Below are 19,561 nucleotides of genomic sequence, written 5' to 3' on the forward strand. Positions count from 1 at the left end.
GGGTCTGATCTCAAGCACTGAAAAAAAAAAAAAAATCAAATTTTGAATTTGAATAAAATGAATATTGATCAAAAATGAAAATAATTCCAAGCAGATATAAAAGCAAGCCTTAATTATAATAAAAACATAAAATTTGATTTTTTTTTTTTTTTTTTTTTTTTACAGTTTTTAAGAGTCATTTGCTTCTTACATTTGACCAATGACAAATACTCTCTGCATCTTATGGGGAAGGAAACAGGTAGAGGAAGGAAGAGAGCAGAAGCCCCGGAAGCACAATAGGGCCTCTGTTGGATTTGTGCACATCCTTTCACCCACTGGCCTGGCTCTTGTACTTTGTTACTTTGGCCTTCAAAGTGTCCTAATTACAAATGAAACACTATAACAATCACCATTTTCCTCTGGGAGTGTGCTATGGTGGATATAAGGTGTCCCCCAAAATCTCCTGTTAGTGCAGGTATATTCAGAGGTGAAATTATTGGATTTTGAGAGCTATCACCTGATCAGTCCATCCTACTAGTTTGAATGGACTGAACAGGTGGTAACTGCAGGCAGTTACCTACAGTTGGGATGTAGCTGGAGGAGGTGGGCCATTGGGGTGTACTCTGGAAGGGTGCCTCTTCCCTGTGGCCCCTTATCTCCTCTTCTCTCTCTGCTTCTTGGCTACCATGTCCTGACAGCTTTCCTCCGTCACACCCTTCCCCAATGATGTTCTGATTCACCTTGGGCCCAGAGGAATGAACTAGGTTGACCATGGACTAAACTCTGAACTGTGAGCCAAAATAAACTTTCCCTCCTCTAAGTTGTTCATGTTGGATGTTTTGGTCGCGGTGATGCAAAGCTAACACAACATGATTATATGGTTAATTTGAAATCACTGACGGTCCTCAGAAGACAGCATCCTGTTCTTGGAAGTAATGCAGTGGAAAGCAATCACTTAGCCCCAGAGACACTGATTCTGATTCCTGGGGGAAAGCCAGCCAGGCTCCTCAGCTGTAAATAGAGAATCAAAACTCAACTCGTGAAGGCTGAAGGCCCTGGGTTCCCAGCAAAGTTAACCCCTGAGGACTGTGATGTGGTGACCTTAGGACAGGGCTAAAGGAAAGAACAGAATTATTAGGAGGAAGGCCTAGGTCGAGGACTCTGTGCTGTCCTCTGGCTAAGCAACCAGGGCAAGTCATTCCCCCAGCTGAGACCAGCTTCACCGTGAAATGGGGTGAATGCTTGCCTCTGCCTGAATCAAAAGTTTGTCAGGGTGCTATGGGAAAAAAAAAAGACAAACATGAAAGCTTTTTATAACATTAAAAGAAAAAGAAAACAGCAAAAGAAATAAGAAGAGCCAGGGGAAATGGTACATGCCTGTAATCCCAGCAGCTCAGGAGGCTGAGGCAGGAGGATGGAAAGTTCAAAGTCAGCCTCGGCAATTTAGAGAGAACCTAAGCACCTTAGCAAGACCCTATCTCAAAAAAAAAAAAAAAAAAAAAAAAAAACTTAGAATATGACTCAGTGGCTAAGTGCCATTGCATTTAAATCCCTGATACCAAAAAAAAAAAAAAAAAAGAAGAAGAAGAAGAAACAATCTACAGAATGGAAGAAAATATCTGCAAACTATACATCTGACAAGGAGTTGATATCCAAAATATATAAGGAACTCTTGAGAGTGGGGTCAGGGAAGAAGAGAAGAGGAAAGAATAAAAAAGAAAAAGAAAGGGAAAACCTGATTTAAAATTAGATAATAGGTTGGGTGTGGTGGTACATACCTGTAGCCCCAGCACCTCCAAAGGCTGAAGCAGGAGGATCACAAGCTCAAGGCCAGCCTCAGCAACTTAGGCGGGTGCTATCTCAAAATACAAAATAAAAAGGTCCGGGGATATAGCTCGTGGTAGAGTGTCCCTGGGTTCAATCCCCAGCACCAAGAAAAAAAAAGAAAGGAAGGAAGAAAGAAGGTATGAAAGGAAGAAAGTAAGAAAAGAACAAAAAAGCCTGGTTTACATAGTTGACACCAGGGCAGGCCTTCCAACAGCAGACTGGTTACGGCTGAGAGTCCCTGAGGGCTCTGGTGTTTTCAATGGCTCCATCCTCAGTACAACCCCATCCTTTGGCTCAGTGACTTCAAAGCCCCACGTTTACTGTGGAACAGCTTGCTAGAGCCTTCACTCACTTTGGAGCCTCCCAGGAGTTACTCCTCCCCTCTGAAGGGCATGCATTCCCAGCTGCCTTGGCTGTGGCTGCTGAAGTTGCAAGGACAGCTGAAAGATAGGCACAGCGAACTCTCCTCCCATCAGGAACATTAATCACAGATTTGAACTGCATCCTGAGTCTGGAAATTTCAGCTGAGGGCAGGAGAAAGGATAATTAATTGCATTTCACTAGAACCAGGGCTGTACATAGGAGCTGAGTTTAAATAGGAAGATTATTTGGGAGAAAAAAGTTCTCTGTGAGGCATCTTTCATAGAGGCAGGTCAGGCTCTCTTGGGGGAATGGGGGAGCCCATACCCTCACTGCTTAGGGCTCATTCCCTCCCAGTGTAATCCTGTGCTACCAATTAATAGCTATTTATTTGGTATAATAAATTATTGTAGCCAGGTGTGATGGGTACACCTGTAATCCCAGTGGCTCAGGAGACTGAGGCAAGAGGATCACAAATTCGAAGCCAGCCTCAGCAACTTAGTGAGGCCCTGTCTCAAAATAAAAAATAAAAAGTGCTGGAGATGTAGCTCAGTGGTAAAGCGCTGCTTGAGTCCAATCCCCAGTACCCCCTCCCCCACCAAAATTCTCTCTAGTGGGCAGAATTCTAATAAGTTTCCCAGATTTCCAGGCCTTGTGCATAAACCTCCACCTGATTATTCAGTCAAGTGCCAACTAGGTCCAGCCCTGCAGGGATTTGCAAGTGTAACTGGATGCCAACCAGTTGACCTTAAGATAGGGAGATAGTGTAGATGCCTGAGTTCTTTAAGGCAGAGTTTTACCCAGCAGAAGCTAGAAACTGAGGTCAGAGTTCAAAGCACAGGAAGGACTCAACTGCCCCTTGCCACTTAAAGAGGGGTGGTACCACATGGCAAGGAATGAGAGTCTCCATAGCAGCAGACCCTGCTAACAGCCAGCATGGGAAAGATAGATGAGTCAGGGGAATAGATTGTTCTTGTTTGTGATCTGTGGTTCCATGGGTAGGTCTGCCAAAAGGAGGGGTGCCCTGCATAGGGGATCTTGAACCCCATGGGTTTCCTCTTTAATTCTCAAAGTGTGGCCCAAAAGTAACAGAACTACTGCTTCTGGGAACCTGGGAACCTTGCTAGAAGGCTAGAAATGCAGATCGCTCTACACTTAATGGGAAACCAGGATGTGGCCCGCAGATCTGCTTAAACAGCCCTTTGGGTGGTTCTCATACCTACTTGGTTTTGAGAGCCTCGTTACCAAATCACTAGTTAAGGCGACCATTTGTAAAATGATGACAGAAGGAGGAAGAGGTTGGGGATATTTGAGCCTGATCAACGTCCTTATAGTTTACCCACAATTCTTAGCAATTATGTTGGATTTTAAAAACACCACTTTGATATGCTAAGAGAGCCTTAGGAGCAAAGCAGTTTTCAAATCAATATCCATTAGGCAGAAAAGAAATGTCAGTGGGCACATTTGAACGTTTGGTGAGTAATGGCGAAATAACGTGGTTCTGTGACTCAGTGTATTGTTGAAGAAGCCTCAGGATATATTCTCACTTTCTCTTTTTTTTTTTTTCTTTTTTTTCCCTGGTACTGGGGATTGAACCCGGGGTGCTTTACCACTGAGCTACATCCCCCACCCTTTTTATTTTTTATTTTGAGACAGGGTCTCACTAAATTGCTTAGCCCCCCCCCCACCCAAATGCTAAGGGTGGCAAGAACTTGCAGTCCTCCTGCCTCAGTCTCCTGAGTTGATGGCTTAACAGGTGTGCACAACTATGCCCAATTGGGGAGAGTTTCTCCATTTAAAATAGCTTCACATCTTTTCTCTTGGTCTGCAAATTGGAGGGACTGCCCCACCACCCCTGTCCCCCTCTCTCCAGGACTGGCTGTGAGGAGATGGGTCTTCAGTCCTGGCCAGCCCAGCAGACCCAGTCCTCCAACGGCCTGCCCATCACAGGGTGAATCTGCTGAAGCTGCTCCTTCCAGGAAAAATCCGTGTGCTATTATCCGAACATGGAAGGGAAAGAAGGCAGCAACTGGTTACATTGTTCTTTTTCACATGGGATTAAACAGATTCAAAGTAGAGAGATCAGAACGTGACAGTCTGACCTGATTTTACTCACAAGTTTTCTGAAATCAAATGTGTAGGGTCTTTTTATTTTTTATTTTTTTCACTTACCAATAACCAGTTCTGGAAACCAGGCAGACATCCTATAGTTCAATCCAGTTCTGACCCTGGAGTAAGATGCCACGAGTTCAAGAGTTCAGTCCCACAAGACCCAAGGAAGTACTGGGTACCCAGCTTACGCACACTTCTGTCCAGCTTGGCTACAGTCTGGGGTTCCCACACCCACCAGCCTCCCACCTTTCATTTCATGTTCAGTTTTCCTAGAACAGCTCACAAAACACACGAAATCACTTTACTATGACTTCGGTTTATAAAGGACCCAGCTGGGGAGCAGCCACCAGGAAGAGATGCAGAGGGCAAGGTAAGTGGGGTGGGGCAGGAGTGTCGATGCCCTCCAAGTGTTCCAACCATGAAGTTCTCGGAGTTCCCTCTTTAGGGTTTGTATGGAGGCTTCGCTGCATAGGCATGATGGATCAAGCCATTCACCGATGGTGATTAAATCTATTTCTAGTCCCTCTTCCCTCCCCCGAGGTCAGGGGCTTGAACTGAGAGTTCCAACCCTTTCATCAGACCTTAGTCTTCCTGGCCAGCAGCTCCCATCCTGAAGCCACAGTTCCCAGTTCTCACACGGTCATACAAAGGCCACTTGTCACTCCGGAAATCCCAAGGGCTTCAGAAGTATTGGGTTGGGAACTGGGATCAAAGACGGAGTACCGTATATATTTCTTCCCGTACCACACCAGCCACGTTTCTCTGGGAACAAGTGAGTCCACTGGGGCAAAGGTGCCAACTGGAAGGAATGAGACCCACCCACATCAGAGGGCAGATTCTGGCTGTACTGTGACAGCCACTGCAGCACATCTGGTACGTGCATTCTGACCCTCTCTTTATCTGGACCTGGTGGCCTTAGATAAAATTTGCCTTCTGTGACCTCCAAGTCCCTGGAACTAAGTCCACATTCACTTGACATTATAATTCAGGCAGGGAAAAGGGCAGAGGGAGCTGACCATCACTCGTAGCACTGAATCTGGTCAGGCCCTGGGAAGCCCCACTTGTGCTCCTCGGACACCCACATTCCCAGTGAAGGTAGTCTGAGAGCACATAACCCAGCTGTCCAGCCAGGCCCATGAGGCAGTGTCTGTTCACAAGGCCCAGCAGCTGTGTTCCCAGGTTAAGTAACAAGACAAGGTCGGAGGCCGTAGTACTTCCTTCTTGCTGGCATTATCTCTCTTCAAAATGTAGGGAGAGCTGGGCAAGGTGGTGTATACCTGTAATCTCAGCGACTCAGGAAGCTGAGGCAGGAGGATCATGAGTTCAAGGCTATCCTAGGCAATTTGGCAAGACCCTTTCTAAAAGGGCTGGGAGGGATGAGGATGTAGCTCAGTACTTGCCCATCATGCCTGAGGCCCTGGGTTCAATCCCTAGCATTGGGGAAAAAAGGAGGAAGAGGAAGAGGTGGGAGAAGGGCAGGGGAGCGGGAGGGAGAGCAAGGAGGAGGAGGAATGTACCAGTGGTAGAGCACACCTGGGTTCAATCTTCAGTGAAAGGCAGGAGAGTCAGTTCAACAATTACCCAGAAAACATCGCAGGCTAAGAAACCAATAAAAAACAAAAACAAAACAAACAAAAAAAACCCCAGAACCGTTCCATGCCTACTGGCTGTAACTTTCCAGCTCAGCTCACCAGGAAGGTTCTTTTTTTCACCACATGGAGAGTGGGCCAATTGCTATCTGCATGGGCGTTTTAAGTATTAGATGAGGACATTGTAACTAGCATCACTTCTCCAAAGTGCAAACTATAACAGCACTCTTCACAGGATTTTTTTTTTTTTTTTTTTTTTTTTTTGAGAAGGGATCTCACTATGTCGCCTAGGCTGGTCTCCACTCATCCCTGGCTCAGAATTTCCTCTTAACTGACCCAAAAGGGGGTCTGTCTTTGAGACATTTGGGTTCCCCAAACAATAAAACGTCGCCTTTACAAAGCAAAATAAGTAGTAGGGCGAGGGCGACTCTGGCCTCCACTCCGCAAGAACCCCAAATGACACGGCTAACTTCTCTTGAGCTTTTATTGAGCCCCCGTGAGATTGTTTCAGGCTCTGGTGAAAGAGCAGTGACAAAAGAGAAAACAAAGATTCGCCTTCATGGGCCTGTGTACAAGCAGACATGAAGATTGTCGGGTGGCAAGTGCTGGGTGGGCTACGGAGCGCAGGGCTGTGCTGAACAGAGGCGGGAAGGCTCCCGGTTAGATGACCACGTCTTTTCCTGGCTGCCCCCTCCAGCCCTCTAATTTGAATACGAATTAACCAGTCATTTGAGCCCATGCCCTGTGCCCGTCTCATGTGCCCAAACGGCAGAAAGGTAACAATGGGACAGAATTCTCCCAAGTCCCTTTCCAGGGTGACGGTCCCAAGGAGTTGATGGATGCCTGTTTGCTTCCTGCGCGGGAGTGTGCCTTCCGTTCCACCGCATCGGCAAAGGCAGGCGGCAGCCCCAGCGCTCTAGCCAATTCCGCCTCTGGGGCCGTGTTGGGACAGGGCGGGACCCGGCGCAGCACCCCCGGCCTCACCGCGCAGCCCGCAGGCGCCGGGAGCGCACGGGTGACGACGCCTCCCGCGCTTCCTGCTTCGCCGCGGGGCCTCCTCCGCGCGGTGACGCGCCAGGCTTTGACCAAATATGTCCCTTTCCCCTCCCTCGTCTGCCCCATCACCCGCAGGCGCCCCGAACCGCGGGGTTGCCGCTTGGACATCGGCTTGCCTGTGCGTCGCGGGCCAGCCCCGCGGGGAGCGCTCCCTGCGCGATGCCCTTCAGGAAAGGTAGGGGTCCCCCTGGAACGCCCCGCGCTCTGCTCGCGCGCTCTGGAGACCTGCGCGGCCCCTGCGGGCAAAGGCGGGCTCGGGTCCCCGCCAGGTGCGGAAGCCTCGCGCTCAGGGACCACAGCGGTGTCGGGGCTGATGCTGAGACTCGCGCTGCCCTGTACCCTCGGGTCCCACGTTGTCCCCACGACCCTGCACTGCCTCTCCAGCTATGCATTGTCCCTTTTACCCCCGCACTGTCCCCTCCGGCGACTCCGCGGCGACACCACGTGCCGGAGCCGGCGGCAGAAAGCGCCGGGTGCGAGTCGCGGCACTTTTCAGCGAATCCCGGAATCCCGCTGCGTAAGAGTCCCGAGATGCAGACCGAACAGAGGACGGGAATTTTAGGGTTCCCGCAGCGGGCTGTCGACTCTGGCGGCTGGAACTGTGCCGTGTAGGGCGGCTTAGCGCCTGGCTGCGGAGGGGAAGTGACTCTCCCGTGCAAGGCAGATCTGTACCAGTCCCGCCTCTGCCCTTTCTCCCCTGCGGACCCCGGGGAAGTCATTTTACCACCTACGCTCAATTTCTTCCTTGGCAAAAAATGAGCACACGAAGAAGGGCAGTTGTGGAAGGACTGGGCGACAGGACACAGAGAAGCAAACCAATGCCTGAGTGAGGTCAGCCTGGCAGTCGCGGGCAGTGCCCATCTCGCTGTTTCTGCAGGCCCTGTCTTCTGCTATGGCTCCTGCATCTGATCTCACTCACTGTGTCCTTCTCTGCACCTGGTGCAAAGTCTGCCAGAAAAGCTCGGAAACGTCTGTTGGCTCCTGGGGAGGGTCGCCGATGTATTTGGCCCCATTTTACAGGCGGGGCAATGGAGGTCCAGTGACTCCTTCAGTCATAGCTTAGAGCTGGGCAGGAACCCAGGGCCACCTTCAGAGCAGAGCCCACGGGTAGATGTTGGGGCAGCAGAAGTGCTGGAAGAGGGGGGCTCATTTTACTTTCAAACCAGGTCTGTCTGACTCCTGCGTTTTCTGTTTATGTTGGGCTCAGGTGACCCTTTGTTACTCAGGAACCAAAGACTCCCCACTCTCCTGGGTACATTGCTGGTGGGGATTGAGTGGAAGTCTGGCCTCCCAAGGTTCTGAAACTGTGTCATGTGGCTCTCTCTGAACCCTCCACCCAGCTTCCTTGTCTCTCTCATAATTTGGGTCAATTGTCAGGTTAGTACTTCGGTTGCTGGGTAGCTGTACTGGCCTTTGTCCCTTAAGCAGAGAGGGTACTAAGGTACCATTGTAAGCTCCTGGCAGTGAACAGGGCTGACTTACACTCCCTGGAGATAGGGAGTTAGGAGGTTGTGAGAAGGCAAAGTGCTGTTCAAAGAGCAGGGGTGGAGTTCTGTCCCATCCTCAGTCAGCTGGTGACACTTAGACCCACAGTGGCTGAAGTCAGTGTCTCCATTGTTCCGTGTGTAAGGGAGCCACCTGGTCTCTTGGCTGTCCTGAGACTCTCAGAGTCCCTGCCCCACCTCATTAACTCTAGTGTGAAAAGTCACTTGTCAGTGAGTTCATCACTTCTCTTGCTAGCTTTGTGCTGTGGTTGCTGGTTGGCAAACTCCTAGAAGGCAAAGACAAATGTTTACCGGTCACAGGGCTTAGGGGGTTGCCTTATGAAGATTTCACTTTATGACAGTACATCGTAGTGTATTATTACACAGGTCAGAACATGTGCAAACTGCCCACTCGAGTTAAGCTTTGCTTCTGTTTGTTGCTTTACTAAAAAGGATTGCTGCGCAGTAAGGAAAGGATCACCCTCTTTTCCATGGACGCTACTTCCTGAGGGTCCGTGTGTGTGAGAAACAGTGCTTGCTTGGAATCAGTGCTAGATGAATTTTCCAGAAACTCTGGTGTGAGCCAAGGTACAAACTCTGACAGGCTGTGAGTTGTAGGTAGCGCTTCCCTGATTGATTGAACGGTGAGCTCTTGTTTAGCAGTAGACAGTCACAAGAGGGAATTGCAGGGAGCCAGGGCGTGGCTCTCTTGGTGTCCTGGTGCTCTGTCCTCTGAAGCTGCCCGGAGGGGAAAGTCCATTGCGAGAGGGAGCACCGCACCCTGTCTCTGTGCTGTGCACAGGTGGGGAGGCATCCGTGTGCATCCCCTTCTGCACTTTCTGAGTTTTGAGCCATCTGAATGTATTAACTATTTAACATGTAAGTTTATGAATAGGAAATGGAAAGACTCTGTTGCCCTTCTCCCAAATTCAAGTGCAGCCAGATGGAGAAGGCTTCTTCAGTGGGCCAGGAGCCAGAGGGATGGCTGCTAGTCCCTTTCCATGCGGCATTTCTGTGTTTGACAAGCCTAAGACTTGGGATCAGCTTTGTCAGGGGCCTGGCAGAAAACACTGAGAAGAGTTGAATGAGGGCTTAGTAATAGGGGACGGGGGAACATGCAGGGAGACCACAAGGGTTAGTGCAGAACCCTGGGCATTCTGCCCCTAGGTCTAAAATGTCTCGGGGCAGAACAGTTATTGGTGACAGCTGCCTGACTGGAGCCTCCTCAGAGGATGCAGGCAGCTCGTAGGCCAGAGAGTGGGAGCTGGGAGAATTGCACCCAGGTCTTAATTGCCCCTGTGATCTTGTGGCATTGACAGTCAGAGGGCCAGAGTCTGGTGAGTTGTCCGTACAGGTAGCCTGCTGGAACATGGTGCTGGATAGTGGACAGTGGATCTGGTGGGACAGCAGATAATCGCCAGAGATCTTAGGTCTTGACCAGGCATGGTGGCACATACCTATAATCCTAGAGACTCCGGATGCTGAGACAGAAGGATCAAGGACAGCCTGAGCAACTTAGCAAGACCCTGTCTCAAAATAAAAAAATTAAAAGAACTGGGGATGTAGCTCAGTGTTTCAATCCCTTGTCCCAGGGATAAAAGAAGAAGAAAAAAAAAAATCTTATGTCCTGTGCCTTGCCTGTAGGAAAAACCCAATGACATCTACTGAATTTCATTAGAGCAAAGTTGAGTGTATGCTACCTCTTTTCTTTTCTTACTTTCTTCACTGGGGATTGAACCCAGGGGTTCTTTATCACTCAGCTACATAACCAGCTCTATTTAAAAGATATTTTTTATTCTGAGACAGGATCTTGCTAAATTGCTTAGGGCCTTGCTAAACTGCTGATATTAGCTCTAAATTTGTAGTACTACTGCATAAGCCCTCCAGGCTGCTGGGATTACAGGCGTGCACCGTTGTACCCGGTTCTCATTCATTCACTCTCTAGACTGAGCATTTACTATGTGCCAGCATGGGGTGAACATACAGATATGGGGTCCTCACCTTGGAGTTCATCTCCTGCGCTCCCCAGCAAGTGCCAAGGAGAGGGATTCAGAACATAGCAGTTCTTTTTTTTTTTTTTTTTTTTTTTTTTTTCAGAACATAGCAGTTCTGAGTAAAAATATTCCAACTAAGGGGACTGGACTCTGGATTGAGAGGGATGTGGCCCTGGTCAACCTCACTGGACTGTCACAGACTGTGGTTCTAGAGGCTGTGACTGAGCCAGAGAACTTAAACCTGGTAGTCTACTTTTCCAACATGGACCAAAATGCTGTGGTACGTGTCAGGCAGAAACCATATATTTGGGGCAGAATAAATGGCGGCAGCTGGAATTGAGCCAGGTGGCCCTTGCTTGTGGTAAGTCTCAAGCAGCAGAGGCAGAGGGAAGGATGATAAGGCACCGTAGTCAGTGCTCAGTTCTCTTCCTGGTTGGTCTCCAGGGTGACCTCGACTGTAGTGGGAGGGAGGGTCACCTCCCTAGCTGAGCTGCTAGAAGTGGGTCTCTAGAAGTTGATTTGATTAGTCTGAATAGGGAGAAGTTCATGTCCTGAGATGAAACATGAAAGAGATTCAAGAGAACAAAAAGGAGCAGGAAGCACATCAGCTAGACCTGGAAGGAGTCATAAATGTCATGATTTAATCTGGGAGGCTGTGAGGGAGACTGAGGCGCTTCATCCTCAGCAAGAATTTTGCCCCTTAAAACCTGGATCTCTCCAGGAGTGTAGGTGTGGCTCAGCCTGGAGATAGGGGTCATGACTAAATTTTTGAGGTCCTTTTCAGGTGTAGAGTTCTATAAAAATGTCTTTGGACAATGATTTTCCAAGTTTTCTTGCCTCTCCCCATGGTCAGAAGGAACAACATGGAATAGCAGCCGAGCATTCTAACATTGTTCTAATGATAATTAGAAACTAAACTTTGCAGGTCCCTTCTGAGTGCTGGGAACTGTACAAAGTACTTTATGTGTTTCCATTTATCCATTCACCCAGCAACCCTCAAAAGTTCCTGGTATTATTACTTATATTTGAATGACAATGGGGCCTGAGAGACATTAAGTAACTTGCTGAGGCACCTCAGCAAATCATGTGATAAATCACGTGATCTTATTCTGCCTTTCCAACAAGGACCACAGTGCTGTGACACGACATGACATGATGCGATATGTGGTATCTCTCAGGCAGAAATCATGTACAAGAAGTCTGCCATTAACAATCAGCAAGGTTTTACATTAGGGCCTAGTAGAGAGACAGATTCAGACGCCTCAATCTTCTGGATCTGTGAGAGGTACGTGCAGATGGAAGTGGATGGAAATAGCCCTGGGTTCTGCCTCTTCTGCTGGCAGGACAAAGGGGTTCCCAGGGCACTGCTGTCATAGGTGCTAAACTCATAAACCCCGGTTGGGGTATTGTGGAGAGTAAGCCATCTGAATGTCAAGGCCACAGTTACACGATGCATTAACTGGTCACACTCTGACCATAGAGGTTCCACAGGGGAACATGAGGGGCAACAAAGTGACAGGGTCACCTCCAGGGATGTAGCACTTTTGGAATTTCTGTAGGCCAGCTGCTTTCTACAGGAGCTCAGTGGAAGCTATGCCAGCATTCTGGACCCCAAACTGGGACTGTCTCTTTGGTTTCCCCACTGGCGCAGATCCTAGAAAGACATCCTCGCAGAGGAAGCTGGGCCCATCGCTGATTCTCTCATCCCTTTCCTGGGCCCCTGCAGAGCCAGGTATGGTCCTCCACTGGAGTCTTTTCCTTAGTAGGGAATGTACTCTCTTTTCTCTCTTCTCTCATGGTGCCTAGGAACCTGGTGACCATGAACTGGGCTCCCTGAATTTCAGAGACTTTCTCTGACACCAACTTTGACATGCTTCTCCAGGAGAGGGTACCAAGGAATGACATTGGCTTTGGGAGGGCACCTACCAACCCAGCTGAGCCAGCTCCTTTTCCAATTAGGGGCCTTCTGTCTCTATGTTTCCCTTCCCCTGCTTATCACTTGAACTCCCTGCTGACAATGTCTTTCCGGCCTTTAATTATTTAGCTATACCCATCTAGCATTTCCTCATTACTCCATGAAGTGTTCAGGTGAGTTCCTCAGTGTCTAACAGTGTCCACTGAGGACCCCCACCGAGGACCCCACTGTGTGTGCTCACTCACCTGTTACCTTTCTCCTCAGACCCAGCCCATCTTCCCACGTGCCTACCACACAGTTCATGCTGCATTACACCCACACACACATCCATGCACACACATGTGTACACTTTGGATCATTCCTGAAAACAAAGTCCACATCTTTTCTGACACCTTTTCTGTCTATTCTAAGCTCATGGCAGCTCATGCAGGTATATCCTGTCCCATAACCAAAGTTTAACACTCATTTGTTCTCAAAATGCTTCCTGCATCCAGTTTTGTAAGCTACTTGAGTTGGGGTCTATACCTCAAACTTATATGGGCCACGTGGTAGCGAGTGCTTCGTAAACTTTATACTTGGTTAATCTTGGTTAATCAATCAAAAACTCCATTTTCTTTTGGAATGGGTAGCTGCAGAGCCGAGTTAGGATCCTTAGAAGACCTAAATACGGTATCATGTACCCAAATGTAATTTAAAATAAAGACAATGCCAATAAAAGGAAATATCAAGTTCTAAACATCACCCCTGGTGCCCTCAGCATGAGCATGGTCAGTGCGCTAGTTAATTCAGACTGGGGGGGTGGTCCTCAAAGTAGGGTGTCTTCTTGCAGAGAGCTAAAAATATGAACTGCTCATGAAGTCCTCAGGAACTGTGGATCCCTGAAAGTCTCAAGCTCACATTACATTCCTTTCACCTCTGCAGAACGGTGAGTCTCTCTTGTACCTTCTCAGGCCACTGGGAAATTCCCAGCAGGGCTGCCTCTTCGTCTGTGACCTAGTACCAGCAGACAGACACTGGTGGCTTTCCTGTTCCCTCAGTATCTGTGGCTAATGCCCCTGGGGTTCGAAGGCTCATCACTGTGTTACCCATCCTTCCCAGTATCTGTATATAGACAAAACCGGATAAAATGAACCGAGGGGAGATAAGCCACAGAAGTCAACTCAAGAAGGGCAAGGGACCATTGAGGTGGTGCACACTTGTAATCCCAGCTACTCAGGAAGCTGAGGCAGGAGGATCACAAGTTCAATGCCAACCTCAGCAACTTAGCAAGACTCTGACTCAAAATAAAAATAAAAAAGGGCTGGGAGTATAGCTTACTGGTAGGGCATCCCTGGGTTCAATTCCCTAGTATTAGGAAAAAAGAAAAGAAGAAGAAGAAGGGAGGGCACAGGCAATGGGGTGAGGTCATGCCTGTTCCCAACACTGTGCCCTTGCTTGCTTTTCTACAGGAGTTGTGTTCCAAGGAAATATAAGAGCTTAGGTCTTTTTATAATAACATCTGCCCAACATAAGGAAGGGCTCCTGGGTGACCACATGTAGAAGCCACTTACTCATTCCACAGGCCTGTGGTCATGTTTGCAGATCAGTTGGTTTGTAAGTGTGCATTCATCATTTGCTCTTGTGGGACAGTGCTGGAAGCTGCTCAGGCAGGTCCGCACAGGCAGTGAGAGGCTGCTGAAGCACTGGAGCAGTGTCAGGAATGTGTTCAAAGATGCCATGGCACTAGGAGCAAACAGTGGCCTGGGAGCCAGGAAACCAGGTTTTGACAGGTTCACCAGCATCAGGTGTCAGCTGGGCGATCTCAAGGAGGCCATCAAGGTCACTGGCCTCTACCCATCTGTCAAAGCAGGTGAGCTAAGATTCCCTTCAGTTCTGGTTCTGAGATCGAAGTGCCCTAGTTGTTTCGATGCTTGTTACAGACACCAGGTGTCCAGCCTCCCAGCTTCATGGCTAACTTGGCTGCAGGAGACAAAAGGAATTCCATTTGTACCTTTATCCTCCCGAGTCTGTCCTGGGCATCTTGGCCTGGTATCTGTTAGCATCCTAGGTGAGAGGTCAAGTTCTCAGGCAAGTAGCAAAAGAAGAGGCCATGACCCTGTTCTGGATTCCATGTGCTTGTTTGGCTTTGACTTGAGGACTGAAATTTACATGAAAAGGGCATCTATTTTAGTCAGTTTTTTATGGCTGTGATCAAATGTCCCCACAAGAACAACACTGAGGAGGAAAAGTTTATTTCGGCTCTCGGTTTTACAGGTTCAGTCCATGATCTGCTGACTTCATAGCTCAGGGCTCAAGGTTGGGCAGAACATCATGGCAGAAGGATGTGGCAGAGGGAAGCAGCTCAGGATATGGCAATGAGGAATCAGAGTCCTGCTCACCAGGGACAAAATATAAACCCCAAAGTCACACCCCTGGTAACCTACTTCCTCCTGCCACACCCTGGCCGTCTACAGTTACAGCCCAGTTAATCCATATCAGTGGATTAATCCACTGATTAGGTTATACCGCATAACTAGTCATTTCATCTCTGAAAATTCTCACATTGTCTCCTCACACATGAGCTTTTGTGGGACACCTCATATCTAAACCATAACAGTATCCTTGCTGTGACCAGCATTCCGTGGATGCAAAGCACATTTGTCCATGTCTCTCTTACTCTTTCTTGTCAGGCCATCCCCAGCATAAGTCTATGGTTCTTCAGATGGCCTCACTGCAAAGCATCTTTTTTTTCCTTCAGTACTGGGGATTGAACCTAGGGGCACTGTACCATTGAGCTACATCCCCAGGCTTTTTAAAGACAGAATCTAGTTAAGTTGCCTAGACTGGCTTAGAACTTTGAATCTGTAATCCTCTGGCCTCAGCCTCCCAAACTGCTGGGACTACAACCCTGACCACTGTGCCAAGCAACAAAGCATCCTTTGATAGGCTTCACAGAGTCTAAAGTCATCCGGAAGCAGGTCCCTCTTGCCTTCCTTTTAGAAGGGATGACTATGCACTTTTATAGATGGCTGGAAGAAGAGATTTAATTAATTTTGAAAGTTGGAAGCCTTAGTGTTTTCTTTACATGCTTAATTGTAGGCAAATTGGAAAATGCAGAAAATGATAACACAAAAATTGCTCATCATTTTATGATCTGCAAAGGAATAATCCCAAGGTTTCCTGCTGGGTGATTAGGACAGCAGAGGGGGAAAACACTGAGGAGAGTAAAGGAGGTTCAGCCTGAGTCTATTGACTATCCCCCTTTCTATTTTCCCCAAACCTTGTGTCTGGCTCCTGACTGTCTTGTGTGCAGGATATGAGCAAGTTGACCAGCTCCAGTTCAAGCCTTGTGGAGGCAGCCAAGGGAAGTGTGAAGAGTAGAAGGTGGTTGTCCTTAGCCTGTCCAGATGTTTTCCCAAAGCCATTCTGATGGGACTGCTCTTCAGATACTCCCCTGGCCTGTGTTTCAACCAACACTTTGTTAGAAATGAGAGCCCCTCCAGCCCTGTCCTTGAGCAGCTAGACAATAAGTGATTTCCAGAGGCACTGGGACCCTTACTTTGGCTCTCTCCCCTCACATGCAGGCAGACTGAGGTGCTGCTGGTACTTTTTCCTTTTTTTTGCAGTATTGGGAATTGGACCTAGGTGTGCTCTACTGCTGAGCTACATTCCCAGCCCTTTTTATTTATTTCGAAAAAAGGTCTAAGTTGCCCAGGCTGGGCTTGAACTCGCCTCTGTACAGGCTGAGAGTACAGGCGTGTACCTGATTACTGTCTCTGCTGGTGCTTTTGATGAATTCTGCTCTTTCCCAGGATGTTGGTTTGGTGCTTTGACAGTCTGCTTAGGATGCTGACCCTGATGATGGAATCCTGGAAACTCTCTCCCTGATGATACATAAGTCATGCTAGAGGCTTGTCTAGTTAAAGGGGTAGAGAAAGTCTAATCAGTCAGTGGGTGGTAAACAGGAAGTTGGGGAGGTGCCTCAAAGGAAGTATGGACTTTGAAACAGGAAGAGCAAAAGAGAAGGTCTGGCAGCCTGGGCACAAGAAAGATCTGCTGGATGCAGACAGACTCTAGGGAAAGCCTGGCCCTGTGACTGTCACTGGCCAGATTCTGGCTTAGATCCATGGGTGTCAGACTCCTGAGGCTCTTGTTCTGTCTGTACATTAGAATCAACTGGAAAGCTTTTAAGGAAGCTGAATGCCCCAGAAATTCTGATTAATAGCTTTGGCTTATGCTTGGACAAAAATGTTTCATGAAGTAATACTTAAGACTATGTAGTACACTCTGGTATTTTTTAGTCTTTTCTATTTCATAGAAATAGAGGCTGCTTCTGTTCCAGTAAATTGACAACAAGGCTACTAATGGACTATATATAACCCACCATCCTGAAGCTACTTTTCTGTATGTGTGCTCATTCTGCAGAGGCTGGGAACTATAACCTCCCTCCTCAGGCTCCCCTGCACCTATGGCTCTGTGTGACTTAAGTTTGCAGCAAGTTCTGGAAGGTCCAAGGAGACAGAAGCCTGCCAGGGAGCTTTGCTGGTCAGCACTGCTGTGGAGGCATCTGACCCTCCTGGGAGCTTTCTGAGCAAGGCTGCCACGGGAGGGAGCTGTGGATCTGGGTAAAGGGGGAGTAAGTACCACAACTGACCATGGACTGAAACCTCTGAAACTGTCAGTCAAAATAAACTTTTTCCTTTTTTTTTTTTTTTGGTGTTACAGAGGATTGAACCTATAGGGTCGCTATCACTGAGTCACACTCTGAGCCCTTTTTATTTTTTTTTGCAGTGCTGGAAATTAATCCCAGGGCCTCATGCATGCTAGGCAAATGCTTTACCAATGAGCTATGTCCCCAGCCCTTTATTCTGAGACAGGGTCTTGCTAAGTTGCCCAGGGTGGCAAGAGCCTTAACCTTCCAAGTTGCTGGGATTATAGGCATGCATCACCATGCCTGGCTAACTTCTTCTCTTTACAAGTTGATTATTCCAGGTATTTTTTCACAGCAACAGAAAGTTGACTAACATACCTACTAATGTCTAGTAATCCAGGTCTGGGTGTAAGTGTTGAGGATATAGAAGTGAATAAAACAGATAAAACTCCTGGACGACCAACAATAAAGACAAGCAAGTGAATGCAGTGTGTCCAGTGGGTCTAAGTGCTGGGAAAGAAAGAGCAGCAAAGAAGTGGGAGAGGGAGGAGGAGCATGGGGTGCGAGGGCTGCTGTTGTGAATAGGATGATCATTGCCAGGTGGCACGTGGGCAGAGACTGAAGGGAGGGAGTGGAGTGTTCCAGGCAGGGAGGTGTGAGGCAAAGGCCCATGGCTGGAGCAGGCAGATTGAGCTCTGGAGGAATCTGTACGGCAATAGCAGTGTATGGGAGCCGGATGGATGTGGGCTCAGGGAGGTAGTGGGCAGGTCATGCAGGTCCTCATCTGCCATGGTAAGGACTTTGTTTCTGACTCAGAGGGGAGTGCAAAGCCTTTGGAGAGTTGTAGTGGAGATACGACATGAATTAACTTGATGTTATAAAACACATTTCATTCATGGTTATTCTCCTGAGCATAGATTGTAGGGTGATGGCAGTGAAGCAGGGTGGGCAGGTAGGAGTCTCTAGGCATCAGGTGAGCAGTGATGACAAGATCTGTCGATGGATTAGATGTGGGTGAAAGAGAGCGAATCAATCACGGATGACTCCCACACTGCCTTCTACATGAGTCTTAGAGATGCTGAGAGCACCAGTTTCTTCCTAAACAGCTGCACAAAAGAGCTGAGGTGGTATGCTGCAGAGCTGAGCAGACCGCTTGGTTACAAGGGCAGCAGACACCTCTTCCATCCATCTTTGGTGGACGCCTTGAAGAGCCTGTATGAGGTCACTGTGACCTCCCTAAGCACCAGTTCAGGGTCACTGCATAGTTCAAAAGTACTGGACTCAACAAACAGTCTTCCAGAAAGATCCATCATGCTGTGGGCCGATCATCAGACAGATTTGATTTTAAGTAGAAAGTGGCCCTTAGGCTGGGTCCCAGCAGTGACAGTGGTGCCATCAAGTGGTGAAAAAAGGAGGGAGGGAAAAGAAATTGATTTTCAAATTCAGGGCTGATGCTCACTGCTACCTATAAGAACCTAGGAAAGTTTCTGTGTGGTTTACTTATAGGCACTGAGCACGATATCTTCCAATGTGGGAGGAAAGCATTTACTAGGTTTCCCAGATTCCCTTGTTTCTGTGTATTGACAATTAAATTTCTGTCCTTCCCTCCATTTCCACAAACTGAGAAGGGCTCCATTGTGAGGGGAAAGGTAAAACCCAACTCAGGAAGGCTTCCTGAGTCAACTCAGCCCAGCCTCCAGCTGATTAAGCCTCCAAACCGAGTGACCAGTTTATTCTGGTTTGCTGGGACTTACCTTATTTTAGCACCAACAGTCGTAAGTTCTAGAGACCCCCTTTTCCCAGGCAAACCAGGGCAGTTGATCACTCTGACCTCCAGTTTACCTTTGTGCCACAGTCTTGGTGACAGCTAGATGCCCTGTCTTAGAGAAACAGTTAAAAACCTCATTCATGATTGAAGAACAAAAAGAAAGAATCCAAGTTAATTTTATGGCTCTGGGCCAGCAGCCTGAAATGATGGAAGATTATTTTCCTAGCCAATTTTGCTAGACGGATTTATTAGAAAATCAAAACAAGAATTTTATCATCAACTTATTGCCTCAGAATAACGGCAAAGGAATCTCAATCTGGTTTCTTTGTGAAAAATCTAAAACTTGAATGTCATCCCTTTACAATAAAAATGAGTCAGTTAGCATGTACTTTCTCAGAAATCATATCTGCTTTTGTCACATCATTTCCTGTGGCCTAGATATAAATGGACAATGACAAAGGGAATCTATTTCAAGCTGAAATCATGTTTTGTTTAAATCCTGGATTATATATAAAAGCTTTTTCACTGAAAGCATTTGAATGAAGTGAAAAGGTCATATTGTCACTACTGCTTTACAGGAAATTGACATCTTAACTGTATAAACTTTAAAAAATCCATTCTGGAATGAATAGCAATAAGTAGCACATGCATAACAGTAAATCCTAATCTATGTTATAGAAGAGCCAACTCTGCTTAGAAAGGAGACAGTTATTTTTCTCTCAGAGGCTGTGAACTTTGTTTTTATAACTGATGATTGACTGGTAAGACCTTTTGAAAACCAGGCAGTGAAAAATCAAAAATCTGAATGTCATAACATTTGAGTTTAGTAAATAATAAAGAAATATAA

At 47.6% G+C, this 19,561-nt stretch overlaps 1 protein-coding gene across 1 annotated transcript in view; it reads left to right on the forward strand.

Moving 5' to 3' along the window:
• The first annotated feature begins 6,955 nt into the window (after window positions 1-6,955).
• The window catches only part of Pfkfb3 (6-phosphofructo-2-kinase/fructose-2,6-biphosphatase 3), a 73,973-nt gene continuing 61,367 nt past the window's right edge, over window positions 6,956-19,561 (forward strand). The window contains exon 1 of the mRNA XM_047520082.1: window positions 6,956-7,098. Within this exon, the coding sequence (XP_047376038.1) occupies window positions 7,083-7,098 (16 nt within the window). The 5' untranslated portion in view covers window positions 6,956-7,082. The remainder of the gene's footprint in view (window positions 7,099-19,561) is intronic.

This window comes from Sciurus carolinensis, chromosome 12 (genome assembly GCF_902686445.1).
Source record: "Sciurus carolinensis chromosome 12, mSciCar1.2, whole genome shotgun sequence".
Classification (NCBI taxonomy): Eukaryota; Metazoa; Chordata; class Mammalia; order Rodentia; family Sciuridae; genus Sciurus; species Sciurus carolinensis.